We start from the raw sequence: 20,527 nt of genomic DNA on the forward strand, positions 1-20,527 counted from the left end.
GATTTGGCGTCCTTAATAATTCCTAGTGACTGAGCTCCAGTCTTTGGCCTTGTAACAAGCAGACTGTTGAATGGTGAGAAATACTCTAAAAGGTTCATGTTTATTTAGTGTCTGCTTTTAAACACAAATGGCTGAAGTATATAAACTGCTTTGTTTTTGTTGTACATAAGTGCTTTACATACACCTTTATCTCTGACTGAATGTCAGGATCGCACTTATAAGGACGCTTTTCGTTCTGACAATATGTTTTCTGATCTGATTGAGACTGCAGCGTTTTCTTACTGTTGCATGGTGTGTTACCTTAATTTGAACACGAGAGGGTGCTTCAGGCTAAATTTTGGCATTGATTATTAAGTCTCGTAGTTAATTGTTCGACGACATGATTTACAAATACGTCTCATACATCCTAATTTGGAAACCAGATCTTCCTTCCTTATATTATAAAAACTTTGTTTGGATCTGGGTGCTGAAAATAACAATAGTGAAACATTTTCACAGTTGTACAAACCTACTTCGCATTTATCATTTAACCCTTGACCCGCTGCAGTAGTTACACCCTTTTCCACATACTCTACAGTAAAATAATAAAAAATGTTTTTGGCTCATCTGCATCGGATCGTATTTATAGTTATTTCAGTAATAGGCTATTAGTGTCTGACCATGTAAGACTTCTAATGTTCATCCAGTCTCAGTGAAGACAACCCTGCTTTAAAATGCATCAGTAGTGGATGGGCGTTTCAGAAATATAATTAACTGCTTTCTACAATTTGTTTTTATAAAAGTTTGCGTTTTAATTATAATGTCCATGCAGTGTTTAAAGTACCGTAAGGTTACACTCTCCAGTGCATAAGTCTGAGAGGGTAAGTGAGTTTAAAAGGCCACATCATCTGATCCCTCCCTGTCCCAGACTGCCCAAACAGTGAAAAGTGATCATCTGCTCTTGACCCAAGGACGTCGAGAAATACAAATATGCTATCACATATTTGCATTTCCGTTATGCAATTCACGCTTTCGTGGAAAAGGACTTGCCAAAGACACGACTATTTATTTCTCTGTGTGTGTGTTTTGGAAATCATTGCCAACTTGTGGGACATCTGTTTTCTCAATAGTCAAGAAGGCGGATTCATGACGCAATTGTCCCAAACGTCTCCTCCTATTTAATATCGGAGCACTTCGTCCTCGTCTAAAAAACAACTCATATTTTCAAAGAAAATGCTCAGGTTTATCGATTTCAGCTGATGGTATGTTGATACTTCTCAACACTTTTTTTCTATGCGTTGTCATTGTTGTACATACTTTAGTTTGCCGGTGCATTGCAGCAAACTTAAGAAAGTCAGTTGATGTGGCATTGTGGACTTCTCAGAAGCTCCTACGCTTAAGATTTTCTTCAGTGTATTTTTATAAGCTTATATTATTTCTGAGTACATTTGATTGTAAACAGTATTTAAAAAAAAAGACCTTGTGAGAAAAGCGATTTCATGTAAGACATTTATCAGAAATATATTTTACTGCAGTCGACGTGGGCGGGGGTCGAGGTTTTTCTGCCGGTATACCTCATATAATTGCCGTGTTTCCGAAAAGTACGCGAATGCGGCATAGTTGACGCGCCTCAGATCCGGTGCAGAGCGGTATGAACCGGCTTCCCCAAGTGGTCACCGGAAGCCAAATACAAGAAGAGAAAATGATAACAAAATAAAAGTGAATTTTTAATACAATGTCCAAATGTTGTCGATGCAAATGCTAATATTGAAAACATTGCTGATTAGTTTTGAATGTTATTTTCTCTACATTCTGTGTCCCAATATAATAGTCTTAAAGTTTCTTTTCATTTGTCACTGTTTTACAATACGGTGTCTTAAAAAAATGCATTTTTTTTCATTATAATAATTAAAGGTGAAAATGTTAATCCAGCGGTACACCAAACATATAAAAAAATGAAAACACAATGATCATGGATCATAAATTTCGTTCTGGTTCTTTTAGCTATCTCACAACCTCAACACAGGTAAAGCCATCATATTGGACAATGAGATGGAAAAAGTACACAACAGGTTTTAGTAGCATATATATTAAAAAAACTTGTATCTTAATTTTGTGTAATCTAAAGAAATGGATATGTATATATCCAGGAGAACTTTACCAAAGTTCTTCTGGATATAATTTCGTTGACGTTCGGTCTGTAGTTTTACTTTTAAAAATATATCCCGGAAGTCGTATGTGACTTCTGGTCTTTTGACGCACGCGCTTCCGGATGTTTGCTAAATCAGCTAAACAATGGTGAAGCTTTCATGTCAGTCAGTTAATTCTTAGTAAATCAACACTTAGTTGTGTCTTTAGGGGTTTTGCAAGGTTTCTGTCAAAACAGGGTTATATTTTCAGTGAGTGTTTTGTTTTCTCTTGAGGTAAAGCTTCCTGTCTATCTGGTGCTTGTTTCTCTGAACAGAGATGGGTGTTGTTGGATGGGCTGTTCAGATTAGCTTTTGCTTGGACCGACAGCTGTCAGCGGGATAGGCGAAGTGTGTTTTCCGCGGGCTCTCCTTACGCGTGGGTGTCAGGAGCCGATACAGAGCTACCAAGACTTAGAAGGTTAGTCGCTTCTGTTTGTATTCTTCTACTTTTCGGATTTTTAACGATGTTTTTGTGACACAATTTCTGTTAACACACAAACTAGATTAATGTGCATTTTACCTGGAGTTAACGCGCTAACTGTTGAGAGATAAATTACATTACTATTACTTCTTAGATAATATAATTTTGATAATGTCGCAGGTTTTTAGCAGACTGTGGCCTCACTTTGAACAGTCCTGTGCTCCGCATGTTTTCTAGCTTAAATTGCATGAGTTGTATCTGTAGTTTAGAATTGCACAAACTAATTCATGGTTATTATCTTACAGCTTGTTTGCGCCACCTATTTCTGTTTGTTCCCGTGTAAACAATGGAGACCTGTGAGGTGACTTTGGCAATCAGGGGAGAGACATCCCCAGGTATATCTGATAAACTTGGTGTGACCTTTAACCTATTTTCTCCACGATACTTGTATCAGAAGGCTGATGACTTTGTTTCAGTTTGTAGCCATGCCCCATTCATTTTTTTCTCATAAGGTTTCATCGGGTTCATGGCTTGTTTGGATTTTCCATAGGTGAGGTATTTGCTGTTGTTGGTAGCTGTGAAGCCTTGGGAAGCTGGAGCCACCAAAAAGCTGTGACTCTTCATCCTGTTGGTGGTGATGAGTAAGTTAGACTTTTTTGTGTATATTGTAAATACTTGTATACAGGTTGCTCCCCCCCCTTACAGTTTGTGGCCAAGTGTCATTTATAATTACCTTGTCAGAATAAAAAAGTAAGCTGTGTGGGTTTTTTCCCCGTAGATGCATGTGGACTACAACAGTCACTGTGCCTAAAGGTGTTGTTACCCAGTACCGCTATTTCAAAGGCTTCTTTCTAGAGTCCAAGGTGAGCTGCTTTTCATTATTTTATTGTCCCCCATGTGAAAGATTCATTCCCCCGTAGTCATAAAAGATCCACTGAATAGACTAGACTAGCTATTGTTTGTTTTGAAACAAGTTTTGTGGGTCATTGTGGTGTGCGGGATTCTTTGAGCCTTAGTATTTTTTTCTATTGATGTCATTTTCAAATCCCTGAAGTTCTTCCATATAGCAAAAGTCATTGTAAACCTCAACAGTTTATACCAATTTGTGAGAATAAATATTAGAAAGCATATCAGTTGCCCTGGTTTAAGACGGTATCTACACAAACGCTGTGTGACTGCCTGTACCTCTGTGTTTACATTCTCAGAAACATCTGTCAGTGTTGGTCAGCCACAGACAAACTGCCCAGGTGGCCTCCTCTAATCTAGCAGTGGGCCTTCATTGCACCTCGAAGCCTCGTGTGTGAAAATAGGCATAGAAAACAAACTGAGAGAGCAGAGATCAAAATTCCTTGGAAGGAAAAAACACCCACTGTGTATGCTTTGCTACAGTTTTTGTTGACTTTGTTTAGCCTAAACATAGAGTGTGTTTTTATGCTTTTTCTAAAGCAGGTGGAGCGCTCTTTGTGTGAGGATGACTTAACCTGATTTCATAATGTGTTTGTACTGTGTTTTCGACAAGATGCTATGTAGATTACAGAGAAATCTCTGCAAGCTCACACTTGATGCCTTACTGGTTTAATTTAAGAACAGCTCCCATTTGGGTTTGGGTTTTTTTTGTTTCTTTGTTTTTGTTTTGTCGCACTTCAACTCAAGTTATATTATTGTGTTTAAAAAGTCCTAACAGGCAAAAAAAAAGAAAATTTTAAATAAATGACAAGATGTCTTTAACTAGGTCGTGAATCGACAGCCATTGAGTCTTCTAGGGAGGTTTTCCCTCTAAAAATGTATTGGTATATACATGTTGTTTCTGTTGTGACTATTACTTAGTTAAAAGAAGATAACATAAACAAAGAAATGTTTCCTTCTTTTTTCTTTCTTTTTTTTTTACACGTCACTAACAAATCCACTTTTCAGATTTCAATCCATGGTGGCTAACTGCCCTTTCTGGGGATCGGTGACTGTGCTGGCTCTAATTCCTTTCTCACGGTCTGGTCCAAAGACAGCTTTGAGACCAGACTGGTTAATGTAAAGTAGGTTAATGTGTCTGATTTGAAAACCCTAACATTGTACCAAACATTGGAATTGCAGAGTGCAGGTGGTCCCTGTCAAGTGATAGTCAATATGTGGGAGACCCATCATCGCCCCCGCACGATGAGCCCCACAGGTATAGACCAACAGAAAACTGTTCAAGGTTTGGTTGGGTTGGGATTGATTAAGTGTGTCATACTCAACCCCCCTTTAAACCCCCCATTCTCTATTCTAACAGTTACCTGTAAACACCAGTGTAGAGTCTGTTCAGGCTTATCCTACTGAGGGTTTTGTTGTTTTGGATAACACTCACGCCTGAATTGCCATTTCCACCTGGCTGCAGTGTTTCCTCTTTAAACCTTGTCTGCCTGGAGCTTTTTGCCTTTTTGATGCTGTGCGTATGCTTTGGGGAGATATTTGGCAAAAAAGATGTACAATAATCCTGATCCAAGGAGGAGACACTGCAGTGCAGCCGATATTATGATCTGTTACTGTAAAGCTCTCTTTGTTAACAAGCTTGTGTTGTTAAAAAAAGAAAACTCATTCAAAATGAGTTTGAAATGCTGCTTATACACCCCACTGATTTCCTTCTTTGACCGCACCTTATCACCTATTCTTATTTTTGTGTGGTATTTTAGTCCTTTAAAAAAGCATTTCCTACTGCAGTAGGATTTTTTTAGAAGTACTGCGTTCTTTGATTTCTGTTGTTTATTCTAAGTGACAAGTTAAAATAAGATTTAAAATACTATATTTATTCCAGATCAGTTTGGAAAATTCTTGAATGCTCTGGTTTGATTTGTCTTCAACTTTTGTCTCCATGAGATCCCTTTGTCCCATTTTTAATTCTCTTCTCCTTTACTGCAGCAACACACCAGAATATTGATGATGGACAGTTTGGATTTCACAGTAAGTTGGAATTAAAAATGCCAAAAAAAAGCACACAATAACAAAGTGCAATAACTGCACTTTGTTGTGTGTCATAGATTTTTAATTACATTACAGTTCCTTTCTTCAAATATTATAGCCATCACCAGTTCTGTGGTCAGCATTCATGAGACACAGAGTGGGTGTGAAGTCTGATCACATGCTTTCCTGTCTGTGTCTTCTCTTTCTGCAGATGGGATAAACTGTCTTGACTCTGGGTGGCTGACATGTCAGACAGAAATTCGCTTACGTCTGCACCATTCCAAGAAGGCTCCAGTGTCCATCACTAAGAAAAAATTCAAGAAGTCTCGCTTCAGGTATTGATTACACAGAGGCTAAATTTAAAACCAGCTAGAGAAAGTGTCAGGGCACAGATCGTTAATGTGCAGTCGTTACCTGATCGATCTTTCACCTGAGTTCAAGAAGTCCTGCATAAGTATCTATAAACGACAGCTGAAATTATAAGCTTTATCATTCGATGCAAAATGTCTTTACAGTATGTGTTTGAATGTGGTTTTATCTGAACTGTTGTACCTGTTTATGCAGGATCAAGTTGACATTAGAGGGCGTTGAGGAAGAGGAAGACGATGAGGATGAAAACGAGCTCAGTCCTTCATCTTGGCACAAGATGACCACCACTCTGGAAATCAGTATGATTAGTGCCAATGGCTATAAGTCACGCCACTCGCAGCCTGAGTGTGGCTATGCTCTGGAGCCTTCCCAGTGGACTGAGTACAGTATTCACACCATGGACCCAGATAACCTTGAGCTCACATTTGAGTTCTTTGAGGTAATCCTCCTGGGATCACCGTCTCTAATAATTCTGTACATCTGGTAATTGATGGTGAAAGGAAGGGAAAGCAGCACAGCTGGTATTTATTTAGGTAAATTGAATTGTGTTGTAATAATCTAGTGTTTTTGTTAACAGGAGGATCTGAGTGAGCATGTAGTCCAGGGGGACATCCATCCAGGACATGTGGGCGCTGCCTGCCTCCTCTCTTCTTCATTTTTGGAGAGTGGCAATGATATTGGAGTAGTCACTCTTCCCATAATGGGACGAAATTCCAGGCAGACCATTGGAAAAGTAAGAGGTAAGTTTTCCCTTTTTTTTTTTTTTTTCCCCCACAAATATTTATTTATGACAAAATGAGATACAAAATCTACATAAATTTATGACCAGCTTGAGCTTCCTTTTACATGTTTGCCAGAATTTATGCATACTGTGAATGTACAAAGATGTTAACTTATTAATTCATTTTAGTGGATTACCTGGTAATCCGACCCATCCAGGGACTGCAGTGTGACATGAGCTCGTCATACACAAAGTACTGGAAAAAGAGAGGTACTTTGGATGTGGGTCACAGGGGAGCAGGCAGCACCCATGCAGCCAAGTGAGTGATGATCTTTGCCTACTACCCAACTTAAAATTAAACATTTGCTGCTTTGTGTTTGTCTTCAGATAATATTCAGATTGTTTTCAAGATATGGTTCATCACACATTTTGACATGATGATATAACCAGTGACATCCATCATGGAATATTTTATGTGATCTTGTGGATATTTTGTGTTTAACAGGCACCACAGAATCAGAGAAAACACAATAGCCTCATTTAAAAGTGCTGCTAAGCATGTAAGTCACCAAGAAGATTATTGCATGAGTCAGTACTACTGCCCTGCTATTGCATCTACTAAATTAGTTTTCTTTCTGTATTCACAGGGCGTAGCCTTTGTAGAGTTCGATGTTCACCTCTCCAAGGATGCTGTTCCTATTGTATACCATGACCTGACTTGCTGCATATCCACTAAGAAGGTAAACTATGATTGTAATTGGCTCCTCAGAGCTAATGAGAGAAATTCATAGTAGCACTGCATGATCAGTTTCCCATGTCGTGCTAATATTTTGTCTCACACTCAACAGAAAAATGACAAGAACCTGGAACTCATTGAGGTGCCAGTCAAAGACCTGACATATGACCAGCTGCAGCTTTTGAAGGTAATAATGCTGTTCAAGTTAAATCTGTCTGTCATGATTGTGTCAGCTTAGGAATGTCATCAATCAGACAGCTTGACCTATAATTCCTGAGCTATACCTCTGCACAGAAAGGTAAAAGGTTTCCAAACCATACCTTTCCTAACAGTTATAACAGCTGTAGAACAAAAGAAAGTCTGCAAAACTTCTTACAGATGATGGATGGATGGATGGATGCCTTTTCCTCTGCTTCTGTTGTTCCATACCAGAATAAAATCAAATGCTCAGTGGAGTAGATCATAGTGAAAAGCTCCTTTTTTTCTGATGTGTATAGATATTCATAGTATCACATTTGAACCAACACTACATTTACCCACCTGTTTGCCTAAAACGGTCCTATTGATTGCTTTATTGATCATACAAGAAACATCATGGTCCCCTGCACTGATGCAGAGGTCAGATTGTTACCTAACAATCATTTAGCAAGACTGCAGGAAAAAAAATCTACCAGCTCGAATTTTGGTGGAATTGATTACATTTTACACTCTGATCAGTTTCTTTAAAACTATGAAACTTGGTGAAGGATGTTAATGCAAAAAGTTTTTGGGGCGGGGTTGTTTTTAATTAGTTTATGTATTTTTGGTTTGTTTATTTGTTTTTTTTGTTTTTTGTTTTTTTCACAGCTGGCTCATGTCACTGCAATGAAAGTAAACGATCACAAAGGTGTGCATTTATTTATTCATTCATTCATTTATTCTTTCAATACTCACATGATCATGCTAAGACCTTGGTTCAAAGAGTAAAATGGCTTGGTTATGAAATTATATTGTCATGTTTATAGAGGTTTTGTTGCATGAGGTGTTTAAGACAAGTTATTTTATTTAAGCAATGATTTGTTGTTTTGTACACTGTAGATGACACTGTTTATCCAAGCTTGTTTTGTACACATCATCTTGTAAAGATATGTTGAATGTAGAGTAATGTAGAGTAATCTGTTTTCGTTTGCTCAGATTTGCTGGATGATGAAGATGAAATTGATGAGCATCAGCCATTCCCCTCGCTCTCACAGGTAAATGACATAATTTGATTGAACCATCTTCATCTCTTCCTCTTAGTCTGATTTTTATGTCCCAGTGTAATAAAGGATTTTGCTCTGTACCTCTCTACAGATCTTCCAAGCTGTTCCTGAAAACGTCGGCTTCAATATCGAGCTCAAGTGGATCTGCCAGATGAAGGTTAATATTCAGAAGTAAAGTCAAAAGTTCAAGACTGTCATTGTCAAAGTAACCTGACGTTGTTGGTCATGCTTTGTATTGACAGGATGGGTCATGGGACGGAAACTTATCATCTTACTTCAACATGAACACCTTTTTGGACATTGTCCTGACAGATGTTCTGCAGAAAGGTGGAAAAAGACGCATCGTGTTCTCCTGTTTTGACCCGGACATCTGCACCATGTGAGTGCAAAAGGATTAAAAGGGGCACATGCTAACACTCTTGAGATAAACTCTCTGGTATTCACAAATGCTAAACACTTATATGTGGATGGATAAAGTGTATATTCAGTAGAAAGATTTTTTTTTTTGAAATTCCTCAGACTGTGTTTTTACAAGAGTTGCTTTAAATAAGTTGTTGCTGAATAATCTCTTTGTTAGGGCACCTTTAGGTAGTTCAGTCTCATAGTAAAGCATGGCTCTGGATGTTTAGCTGCTTGAGTCTCCTATTCTCTTACTAGATTGAACTCATGAACAGATGTTGCCCTTCCAGCATTTAGTTATTAATAGGTGCTTTCCAGCAGTTTGTGATATCTGTTTGTGCTTGTCCTTCAGGGTGCGTCATAAGCAGAACAAGTACCCCATCCTCTTCCTCACTCAGGGAATTTCAGACAAGTATCCTGAGATGATGGACATCCGGTGCCAGTCCACTAAAATTGCCATGAGCTTCGCCCAGAGTGAAAATATTCTGGTGAGATACAACCGCGTGCTTTACTACAATGATTAGTCTTCAGGTTTTTCAGTGTAATGTTCGGGCAGCACGGTGGCACGGTGGTTAGCACTGTTGCCTCACAGCAAGAAGGTCCTGAGTTCAATTCCACCATCAGGCCGGGGTCTTTCTGTGTGGAGTTTGCATGTTCTCCCCGTGTTTGCGTGGGTTCTCTCCGGGTACTCCGGCTTCCTCCCACCGTCCAAAGACATGCAGCTTGTGGGGATAGGTTAATTGATTAATCCAAATTGTCACTAGGTGTGAATGTGCGAGTGAATGCGAGTATGAATGGTTGTCTGTCCCTATGTGTTAGCCCTGCGAAAGACTGGCGACCTGTCCAGGGTGTACCCCGCCTTTCGCCCTATGACAGCTGGGATAGGCTCCAGCGCCCCCCGCGACCCTGAAAAGGATAAGCGGAAGCGAATGGATGGATGGATGTTCTTTTTATAAGTGCTACTGAATATGTCGTGTATAGTCAGTCATCTTGAATGTTTCAGTCCGAAGGGCTGAGAGTACTTTAGTGATTCATCCTCACCACTTTATGTAAGAAGGTATTTATTTATTTATTTATTTTTTAGGATGGACCGTATTTAATCTAATCTATATATGACTGTCGTTTTCCAGGGAATCAGCGCCCACACAGAAGAGCTGTTAAAGTACCTTAGCTACATTGGGGATGCCCAGTCTAAAGGCTTAGTGGTATTCAGCTGGGGGGATGACAACAATGATCACGAAACCAGAAGGAAGCTGAGAGAGCAGGGAATCGACGGGCTCATCTATGACAGGTAGGCTGAGTTAACCTTGCTTATCTGTGGCTGCCACGTTAATTTATTGTTGCATAGACTATTTCAAGGTTCAAGGTAAGGAGCAATGAGGAAGGACTTGTCTCCTCTTTAGTTGGCCTGTATTGAAGTTAGTGTATTCTCCTGTTAATTATTGCACACTGCTATATTTGCACTACTCGGTTATGTAATTTGAGACGAGAAACTACACAAGTGTAATCTTACTGGACAAAAGTACAAGTGACAGAAACAAGATCTTGTGTTTGGGTGTTTTTTGTTGTTGTTTTTTTTTATTTCTTTTTTGTGAGTTTTCCAAGCAGAGTTTCTGAAACCCGATAAAACCAAATTAGTTATTTTTAACTGTTGGTGTTGTGTGAATTTCCAGGCCTGTGGGCTCCTCACTTTGTTGTCATTATGTTCTCTTGGAGCTTGTGATTATGTTACTTGTCAGACTTATAGGATTCACATCGTTAGGCTTGCTTTACATGTCAGCCGAGTCACAGTATTTCCTCGGTCCAATTGTCCTCTAACAGGAGACCAGTGAATTCCTTTCCGAGCATTTTGCTTTGCGTTTTATTAAGTTTCAGGAACATTATGTTACTGTTGTGTTGTTTCGGGGCTGACTCATTTGGCAGTGCTCTGCACATAAATGATTAACAGATATGTTATATATCTGTATGTTCACACAGATATACACACGTGACTTGTATTGCAGAGTCTGAGTTTGCATTTAGAGCTGTTTTGGTACATGCTGTGTATGTTATCTACACCTGCCACCTACTAATATCATTAACATTGTCACAGTCTAGGCAGTATAGCTTCAAGATGGCAGTGGCAGTACAATTTACATCTAGTACGATGTTTAATTGATACTAGTTGAAAGTGGAAGCTCCTTTTAATCACCACCTAGAAAGGAACAAAATCATTATTTTATCCACTCTACAAATATGCTATCTGTGCTTTGGCACAGAGAATTGTAACTCACTAAATGAGCTACTAACTTCTACAGTAAAGAAACCAACACTGATAATATAGTAAAGTATACACAAAGTATCTGAAACACCTGCTTGTTAAATATCACTTTGTACTCCTTGTGTTTCTGCTCTGGCTGAGACTGTAGGGTATTTCAGAGGCCTTTCAGGTTTATCAGGGATTATTGCATTCCAAGGTCCTTTTCTTATTACGGAGTACAATACTGAGCTGCTTTCCGGCTTCTTTTTCAGGTTTACAGAGTTATATAATTCAGTGCCGGGACACATTTTAATTATTTGGTACTGGCGTAGCTTTTGACACAAAAGCTTTGAGTATTCATTGACTAATTTGTGAGTGTAAAATGAATGCACACAATGTGCCAGTGCTGTTACATAAAGCTTGGCTGGAGCTGTAGGCAGGGTGACAGGGTTTTCTCTGGTCTTTCGCAAAGCTGCGTGGTCAGCAGAGCCTGTTTGTTATCAGTTTCAGTTCCATGTCTGACTGTACAATGACAGTGACTCTACATTCCCGTTAGCACTTTCCCCCAGATTTCTGCAGACCCCTGCAGAAAAGACAACAGCCGCGCACACTCTAGTTTGTGTTTTAACACCTGTTTTAACCCATCACAAACCAGTTGACCTCTCCAGGTAGTTGTTGTTATAACTGTGCTTCTTTCTTACAGAATTTCTGAAAGCTTGGTTCCATATTTAGACTCAAGTTCTCCAGATTCCCGTAATGTCTCTCTGGTTCTGGCTGTGTTTTTGTTTATTTTCCCTCTGAACACTCCTTGGCTTGTTTTTGCCCCTTTAAAAATAAAGCTTGAATGAATCTCACTCATTAAAAGCTGAAAGAACAAAAGGATGTTCTCGACAATGATGCAAGACGGTTGACTTATCATCTTTTCCTTCCATATTCCACTTAATGTTCAGGTAGCAGTGGTTAATGCTTTGCATTTTGCTAAAATCTAATTGTAATAATCAAAGTTGTTTTGATTGGTCAACTGCCATGTTCATCATTTCCTAGTTTTGTTAGCTGAAAGCGGCTTCACTTCCTTTTTAATAATGCCTGTATTGTTTGGGTATGCTTTGAAAGGCCTCCTTATTACGTGCTTCATTTTAAACTGTACACAGTGATGTTGAACTTTGAAACAAAGAAGGCAGCAAGAGCAAATGGTTTGTTTGGTGCATGAGACGGCACCTCTGGAGGCGTTGGCTTGTGTATGAACTACTTTAACACCTAGTTTTAATCTTATTCGCGTAGTACTAAAATATGAATGTTGCTTAACACTAAGCCACCTATTAAAGCATGCATACTCACTGTGTAGTTTTAAATAGCTCACAAAGGTACTTTGTCGGGTATAATAGCATTATTCTTCACAAATATGTTCTTTTGTTTGTTTGTTTGTTTTGCTTTTGCACTTATGGGGCTTGTGGATGATCTGCCTTTACTACAACTCTCTATGTACAAAAGGGCTGATTGCACTGAACTCTCTGTCTTTATTTTGTGAACCTATTTAACAGCATCTTTCATGAAAGGATGTTAGACTTACATCGCTCAATATGTGATGTTTTCATTATTATTGGAGTCTCATATCTGACTTCCTTTGAGTGCACATATTTACACAGACATGTCGATAATGATTGTGTCCTACAAAAGGGATCATAGATGCTTTTGTTCGTACTTGACCTAATCTGCTTTGGTTCAGAAAGTGAGCCATCCAGTTTTTAATGTGTGTATTGCCCATTCACAACAACATCTACTTCATATTGGAAGGAATACCTTATAAGCCACTGGTATGTAACATACCCAGCAGGTTCAAAAACAAAAACTGGGGTCTTCAAAGATTAATGGGATCTAAAATGTTTGCAGAAAAAGGCAGCTTCTCACTCACAGAATGGTCGCCAGTGCAATCATTTCCCTGACCCAAATGAATGCAACAAATCCTGCTGATTGTATTAATGTGGGTGCATGGAAATAATGAATGTGAATTTCTGTAAAATTCTGACTCTTCTTGATGGTTTAGAGCAGAACAGAAGTATTTTCTGTTGCTTGGTGGAGATTGTTATTGAACTTATGTGAGGAATAGATAAACTAAAGGTTTGTTAGTACTTTTGTCTGTGGATTGTTCTGTGCCATTGATTGTGTTGGTGCCATCGTACCAGCATGCTTGTGTACACGATACTGTCACTGATCTAACTGCTAGCATGTCTTTTCTTTTTCTTTTTTTCCCCCCACAACTAGTATTGGTGAGGACTCAATAGAACAGCCAAACATCTTCCAGATAGAGGAACAACACTCCCTGCAGGAGGTTATTACAGAGACCCTAAAGAGCTCATCTTGTTCCTGCTACTCGATTCCCTGCTCCTTGGCACCATGCATTGCCTCAAAGGACCGTGGTGGAAACCTCGAGTCAGACTCTGGTCTCAGCTCCTCATAAATATCCCTAAAGATCTACCTTTCTCTGTACTGTTGCTACACAGACAAACTCAAGAGGACCATGGTAGAAATGGGTGACTCTAGAAGGTTTATATCACTAAAACCACTCAGACCACCTTCACTCCACTCCAGTCATTAGCAGGTTTTTGCAGGCTGTCGTTTAGCTTCAGTGAAGTTTTATTATTTACTTTCTGTTGAACACGTGTATGTTTAGCCAAAAAGTGAAAGCAGCCACAAATGCTTTTCGTTTTTCTCTGTCAGACGCCGGCCTGTTTGTATAAGAGCAGTCTGCACAGAGGTTTTCATCATGCTGGAAACGAGGTTAAGCTGACAAATTGTTCATGAGTGGATATTTATGAAGCCAATGTTACATCTGTTCTATCGAATGCAAAATGCATGTGGTGTGGTTCAGGGGTATGTTTTTATGTGCGTGTAACCATGATTTATTGATCCTAAATATCAATAAGTAATTTTGAAAAAATTTTTCACACAAATTAGTCAGTTGCTGGGTTAATTTTGCATACCACCTGTTCACTGCGCACAAAAATGTTCAAATTTGATGATGTTTAGAGGTTACCATACCACTCTGATCCTCTTTATGATGCCTTCAAACTCCTGATTATTGACTTGGTAATAAGTAGCCATTGTTTTAACTTGGATACAGCACACTGGATGTACTGTTTTGTTTGTTTTTTTTGATTACTTTTTTCTCCTTTGTACTTGATTTGAGGTTAAATGGGAAACTGTATTTATTTGCAGTGCACATTTATACCACAGCCTTAAAGGGGGAAAATGCTTATGTTTGCCTTTTTATTTGAACATTACCAATACCTCAATCACTGATTAGAATAGACTTGAGTTGAGATGCATACACTTCCATACTGTGTATATATTATTGGAATTTACAACACCAATGATGGTTTTTGGGTGGCGGACTCATTTCTGGTGGACATTACCCTTTTTAGAAGTGTATAAATCTGTGTTATCGCACAATTTTTAACCACAAAGACTGATGATTGCTGCATGTATCGTCTGTGTATCTGAACAACTGAAAGAATGAAAAGTGTCTAAGATGTAATATAACTACCAGTTCAATATAAATACATATAAAAAAAAACCCCGATGAATACGATGGTTTCTTTGACTTTTGTTTTTCCAAGAAACTTAACGTTTCACATTTTCATAATAGTCACAGTCTAACTAAGAATTTCCATTTGATCTTTTGATTTTAATGGATCTGCATTTTCATTGTACCAAAGCTGCACTGCAATATGACTGAGTCACTGTTACAAAGCTGTAATCTGTAGTTGAAGTGTTCAGCCAGGTGTAGCCAGTGTGTAATTACCCTTCACTGGTTTTCCCTTGAAAGTTTCTACTGTAGAAGGTGAGTCATAAAAGTCAAACCAGTGGCCTGAACTGTTCACTATTAAAATTAATCAGTAATTGTGTTCCGTAGCAGCTTCACTGTTGCCATATCTTATCTATCTATATCTTGACTGTACACATGGCTTTTAATGTATTTTCTCATTTAACCCATATTGTGTTATTAGAAACTGGTTTAAAATTATGATTATAGTACGAGTACCTTTTAGAATATTGGTAAACCATGTAAACAATTGCAAAATGCATGAAATTTTTCTTGACGCAAAAACTAAGTTGACTCATGTAGTAATGTCTTTATTGCTTCTGCTTTTTAGATTAGAGTTTTGATTACCAGGTTGCTTGTTACAGATGCAACCAGACTAGTAAAACAAACATTAAATGTAGATAAGAGAGCTGTTCTTAGTGCAATACATTAAAAGGTCAAAGTAAACAGACTCTTATGAGGTCATGACAAATGCCATTTCCAGGGAGTTGCTCTTTATATGGAGTTAAGTTCAAGACATACTGATACGTTCACTGTTTGTCAATTTTCCACCAACGTCGCCTGGACTCTCCAGACCTCTCTGCACAAAAAGACTCAACGAGGACCATAAATACTGAGGATACTCAGATTTTATATCAGTATGGCTGGTTTAACGCCTGTCACTGACTCTGATTTCATCCTGGTACAGCCTCACTGTTATACACAACACTCTCTCTGATTACCAAACAGGCTGGTGAGAAAACAGGTTCTGTTCAAGCACCGCTGTCTGAGTGAGTGGTATTGGGTCACTTACTAGGAAGGCCATGTGACCACACAGAACCCCCTTGCATCATCTCCATCAGTGCTGTTACCATCAGGCTGGCATAATCGAGTCCCCTTGGCTAAGACAAAGGTCAACAGAGGATCGTTTATCCCTCAGCTGTAAATATTTTAAATAATGTTTTTTAATGATGTTATATCCTTGTATTATTACAGACTAATGTTTAACTCTGATGCCCTTTATCATTTTTTATGTTTGTGTTACTTGTTTCTATTTAGAGCGGTGCCACTGATGACTTTTCTCTCCGCTGCTTTGTGACAAACAATAAAGTTGTTTCTATTCTCTTGTGCTTTAAGGACACCACCCATGTCCTTAAAGTCCTTCCATATCATCGTTATGTTGCAAACGGTGCAGAATTGTAAACAACAGAGCTGCAGCGCACTCTGCTGGACAAACTATGCAATGACACCATAATCTTTCAGGAAAAAAAGGGACTGCTTTTTCATCATACCCGGGACAAAACACTTTGCAGATGATATGCTGTATGTCTGTGGTATGTCAGCATTTTTCTGGCTCTAGAAATAGAAATTCCCTTACATCAGATTACAGCTTAAAGTGTTATTCTGTAATATAAAATATAAAGACAATTGTCTTTATATTTTATATTAGTTAAATTAGTTAAAATATTAGTTAAATCGTTAATATGTTAACATATTAACAATTTAACTAATAATATATCTAATATACAAATTTTATACTTAATGAGAGTCAGACATATCCAGATAATATAGGGACAGCAAACAGTGCTTACCACACTGACTTCTACTCTTGTAAGCATTTGAAATATGAGGGCACCAGCTGTTTTCCCACTCTTGCTTGACATACAAGTTGCTGCTGTATGCAGACTTTGATCCATATATATAGCCTACAACACTGTGCTTAAGCCTTGATAGAGCCTCGTTTCTTTATATTTTGCTAAGGAAACAGGAAATAGGGTCAGCAATTTATGAAAATGTACAAATATCCTTGAAAATAGAGTACATAAGGCAAAGGAGTTTGCAGAGTTCCAACAAAGTTGAAAGTCTGTATTTGGTTTGACGACCTTTATTCTTCATCAGATCTCTTAGGGAAGCTTTCTGGTCATTTCTTTAAGTAGTCTGCAGGAATATTTCCCCAGGCTTCTTTGGATGATCTCTGTCAAAATTATCCCACACTGCTTCAGTAATATTAAGGTCCAGTATGTGTTTTTCTATCCAGATATTTTACTGCATTGGTAGTGTGTTTGGAATTTCATGCTGAAAACTGAAGCCCCGGCCAATCAAAGGCTGGTGTACTTTTCTCTGTTCATAATTCCTCCAATTTTCACAAGATCCCCAACACCACTGGCTGAAATGAACCATGACAAACCATGACAGAGCCTCCACCGTCATTTGCAGTTGGCTGTAGACACTCACTGTTGTTACATAATTGGTTACAATTAATATTTAAGTAATTACGTATTGTATAATGTAAATGACAAGCATTATCATTTGTAACCTACTGTTTGACCAGCTCTGAATGAGAGCCTTGTTGTACGACTTGGAAGGATTGAATACAGAAAAAGGACGATCACAATAGTGTCTTTCTCACACTTTTTAGAAATCTTAACAGTTTATAAATGTTAGAGCAGCTGAGCTAGGGGGCTATGTACGGTCACATGTTACGACAGTTTGTTTTAAGATAGATAAGATAAGATAACCTTTATTAGTCCCACACGTGGGAAATTTGTTTTGTCACAGCAGGAAGTGGACAGTGCAAAAGTTATGACGCAAAAATTAGAATACAATAAGAATAAATACAGTACACAGGCTGGCCCTTCGGATCACCCTGTTCAGTCTCTTCCTGTCCCCAGCAGAGATGCTGCCGCCCCAGCAGACCACGCCATAAAAGATAGCAGAAGCCACAACAGAGTCATAGAAGGTCTTCAGGAGTGGGCCCTCCACCCAAACGACCTGAGTCTCCGCAGCAGGTACAGCCTGCTCTGCCCTTTCCTGTAGAGGGCGTCTGAGTTATGAGTCCAGTCCAGTCTTTGTTCAGATGAACACCAAGGTACCTGTAGCTGTCCACAGCCTCAATGTCCATACCTTGGATGTTCAGTGGTTGCAGTGGAGAATGCTTGTGCCTGCGGAAGTCTACCACCAGCTCCTTGGTTTTAAGCCCTTATTGAGAATTTACATTCACCAGGAGAATAGAGTCAAAGTCTAATTGTACCCAATGGCATTGTTTTGCTGAACCCATAAAATGAATTAGATTTTCCAAATGCACGTTTCCCTCTACAGTTTAATTTAGTTTAAAAAAGGACATAACTGCACACGCACAGTATAATGTAAGCAATTTGAAGTTTTGTCGAAATAACAACAGCAACAAAAAGTTGTTTGAGCTTCATTTAGCAAAATGAATAATTAGGAAAGTCAAAATGTTTATAGTATAATTAGTCAGTTGCACTGCTTTCGCGCCCTCTGCTGTACAGAAACACAAAGGACACTAATTGTTGTGTTTCTAAATTCAGACAAAAATATTTTATTTTATTATTTAACTATAATTTCTTTTTATTAAATGCTGCAGAAAAAACGAACTAAGAAAAAATAATTACAACATTTATTTTGTAATTTGGCACAAGATATTACGTAACACGGACATAAGAAAATTTGCTCATATCTGGCTGGGAGTTGTAGTTCTTTTTTGCCTCGGCTCTTGCTGAGTTTGGGGCGTAAAGCACTCCAACTCCCGTGATGCCACGGCACTCGCCTAAGCCACTAGCTGTGCACGCCTACGCTAAATAAACCCGTCGACTGTAATCCTTACTGTACACACTTGAATCCTCTGCGGGTGTTTTCTGCTTAACTGTTAGCTTTTTTCCTCCCCCAACTACAGACAAGAAATGGACAACTCTGGGAAAGAGAAGGAAGCTATTCAGCTTATGGCCGACGCTGACAAAAAAGTCAAGTCGTCTGGTTCTTTTTTGGGAGGGATGTTTGGAGGGTAAGACAGCACTGCACCAAAGAACAACAGCTAGCAAGCGTTTAGTGTCAGCGGCAAAGTTGGCACGGAGCCTGTTTCCATTCACACTTGCTTTCAGTTAGCTAGCTGAGGTGTCCGTATGTGAACAGGCTAAATGTTATAGAAGTTTAGCTGATTGTTAACGTAGAGGAAGATGACATGCAGCGCAATCGTACCTGCGAGGCAGTTAGCTAACTTAGCTGTTTTTAGGTTTGTAAACAAGCCAGCAGATCACGACCTCCTGCTAGACTTAGCGCTGGCCTTGAGGCTACGCAGCAGACTGTTTTAGCAAGCTTAAAATATCTAATTTATTTACTATAGCTGTCAGTCTTTCCTTTGTTTAATACTGCCTGTTATGTCAGCTTACACATACAGTGTGCTGGTAAGTTCATTAATGTCATTGAACTGTTTATTTCTATTAAATCAGTTTAATGGCAAGTCCTGGATCATGTTTCTTAATTAAATACCCCCCAAAATAAAAAGGACTTAAAAAAAATAGAAAACAACGTAATCAGAGTTAAATCACCAGCAGCAGCACATCATCTAATCCTGATGTAATCCGCAGAGGAGTGAATTTATTGCATTAACTACAGTTAATGGTTGCCTTCAGATGTGACCAACACCCTCGTTAATCCCCATAACTATAGCAATGGCAGATGCTGTCATTAGATTCATGCTATACATAAACTATGGAGGACGCTTGGAGGAGGGGTGAAGTGTATTTTGATTAGGAAGCTCCTAACTCACACCCTCTGGTTTATCTGACCAGTTCTAACCAAATAAACGTTTCTCTTTTATATCTGTACCTGTATTCATGCGTCTTGCTTTCCCAATGGTCGTCATTACAGAAGCTCTATCCAAATCTTTTGCCACTGTCAGTGACCCCAGAAGAGATCAGCATTACCTTATTTAAATCTTGCAAACGTGTGTATATTCTATCCGGTAATGAATAAAAAATATTGTTTGTTTAGACTCTTAATGCAAAAAACCTTCGACGATAGCCCCGTGTGACTCTGGGTTGTTTTTTTTCTCTAAACCTCTGCACAGATGAGCCCCAGATGTTACTACGCTGCAGTTCTTATCCAGGATAACCATTGCCAGGCTTCATATTGCTAATTCTGTTGCCGGCCAGGCAATGATGTAATCCTCTGCCATGATTGAATGGCCAGAGTATGATTACGACTACAGGGAGCTCCCAGGGGTCTGCTGGCTGTCAAAAGGAATTGAGCTCTATAGTGCCTGTGTAGAAGGTTTATTTAGGACAAGCCAACCATTGCATCTTAGTGGAAAATCTAACAATAGTGTGTCTTTACATATAGCTCAGCATGATCGTCCTTTTCATAAACAAAATGCAATGAACATTTTGCACTAAATTCAAAACTGTGTTCTTGTTTTTCTCCTCATATGAATATATTTTTTTAGGGGACATCACAAAGTGGAAGAGGCATGTGAGATGTACTGCAGAGCAGCCAACATGTTCAAGATGGCCAAGAACTGGAGCGGTGCGATGAACTGATTATTGCTTATGACATCCACACCTTAAAATTTTCCACTCACTTTTGCTGCTCATTTGAACAAGTTTTTATTTTATTTATTTTTTTGGCGCTGTAACTGCAAACTTTGTGAAAGTGCCACACTTAAGTTGGGTTCAAGTTATGCGCATAATCAAGAGTGTCA

General features: G+C 38.8%; 2 protein-coding genes across 7 annotated transcripts in view; both read left to right on the forward strand.

Annotated features, from left to right (window-relative positions):
• The first annotated feature begins 953 nt into the window (after positions 1-953).
• gpcpd1 (glycerophosphocholine phosphodiesterase 1) lies at positions 954-14,792 on the forward strand. Of its 5 annotated transcripts, none has more exons than XM_005917711.3 (21): positions 954-1,241; positions 2,444-2,586; positions 2,895-2,984; positions 3,140-3,230; positions 3,368-3,452; positions 4,678-4,753; positions 5,482-5,523; positions 5,735-5,858; positions 6,088-6,331; positions 6,470-6,632; positions 6,803-6,932; positions 7,119-7,173; positions 7,261-7,353; positions 7,462-7,536; positions 8,196-8,235; positions 8,523-8,581; positions 8,682-8,747; positions 8,833-8,969; positions 9,342-9,477; positions 10,120-10,280; positions 13,491-14,792. In XM_005917711.3, the coding sequence occupies exons 3-21, from the start codon at positions 2,936-2,938 to the stop codon at positions 13,684-13,686; spliced, it is 2,022 nt and encodes a 673-aa protein (XP_005917773.1). In that variant the 5' UTR covers positions 954-1,241; positions 2,444-2,586; positions 2,895-2,935; the 3' UTR covers positions 13,687-14,792. The 5 variants fall into 5 exon arrangements, with proteins under 5 accessions (XP_005917773.1, XP_005917774.1, XP_042075067.1 ...); XM_005917712.2 differs by lacking the exon at positions 954-1,241 and adding an exon at positions 2,212-2,277; XM_005917713.3 differs by lacking the exon at positions 954-1,241 and adding an exon at positions 2,230-2,290.
• Positions 14,793-18,600: 3,808 nt separating this feature from the next.
• The window catches only part of napbb (N-ethylmaleimide-sensitive factor attachment protein, beta b), a 19,301-nt gene continuing 17,374 nt past the window's right edge, over positions 18,601-20,527 (forward strand). For both annotated transcript variants that reach the window (XM_042219084.1, XM_042219085.1), the window contains exons 1-2: positions 18,601-18,832; positions 20,273-20,352. In XM_042219084.1, coding sequence (XP_042075018.1) covers positions 18,732-18,832; positions 20,273-20,352 — 181 coding nt within the window. In that variant the 5' untranslated portion in view covers positions 18,601-18,731. The remainder of the gene's footprint in view (positions 18,833-20,272; positions 20,353-20,527) is intronic.

The sequence above is a fragment of the Haplochromis burtoni genome, unplaced genomic scaffold (assembly GCF_018398535.1).
Source record: "Haplochromis burtoni strain Fernald_Lab_line unplaced genomic scaffold, NCSU_Asbu1 Contig_28, whole genome shotgun sequence".
In the NCBI taxonomy this organism is placed as follows: domain Eukaryota; kingdom Metazoa; phylum Chordata; class Actinopteri; order Cichliformes; family Cichlidae; genus Haplochromis; species Haplochromis burtoni.

Bases quoted from the DNA above. Each gene is read 5' to 3' on its own strand.
- gpcpd1 (XM_005917711.3), top strand. From the start codon at position 2,936: ATGGAGACCTGTGAGGTGACTTTGGCAATCAGGGGAGAGACATCCCCA. The intron at 3,453-4,677 runs GTGAGCTGCTTT...TTGGAATTGCAG, and splicing joins GCTTCTTTCTAGAGTCCAAG to AGTGCAGGTGGTCCCTGTCA. The intron at 6,332-6,469 runs GTAATCCTCCTG...TTTTGTTAACAG, and splicing joins TCACATTTGAGTTCTTTGAG to GAGGATCTGAGTGAGCATGT.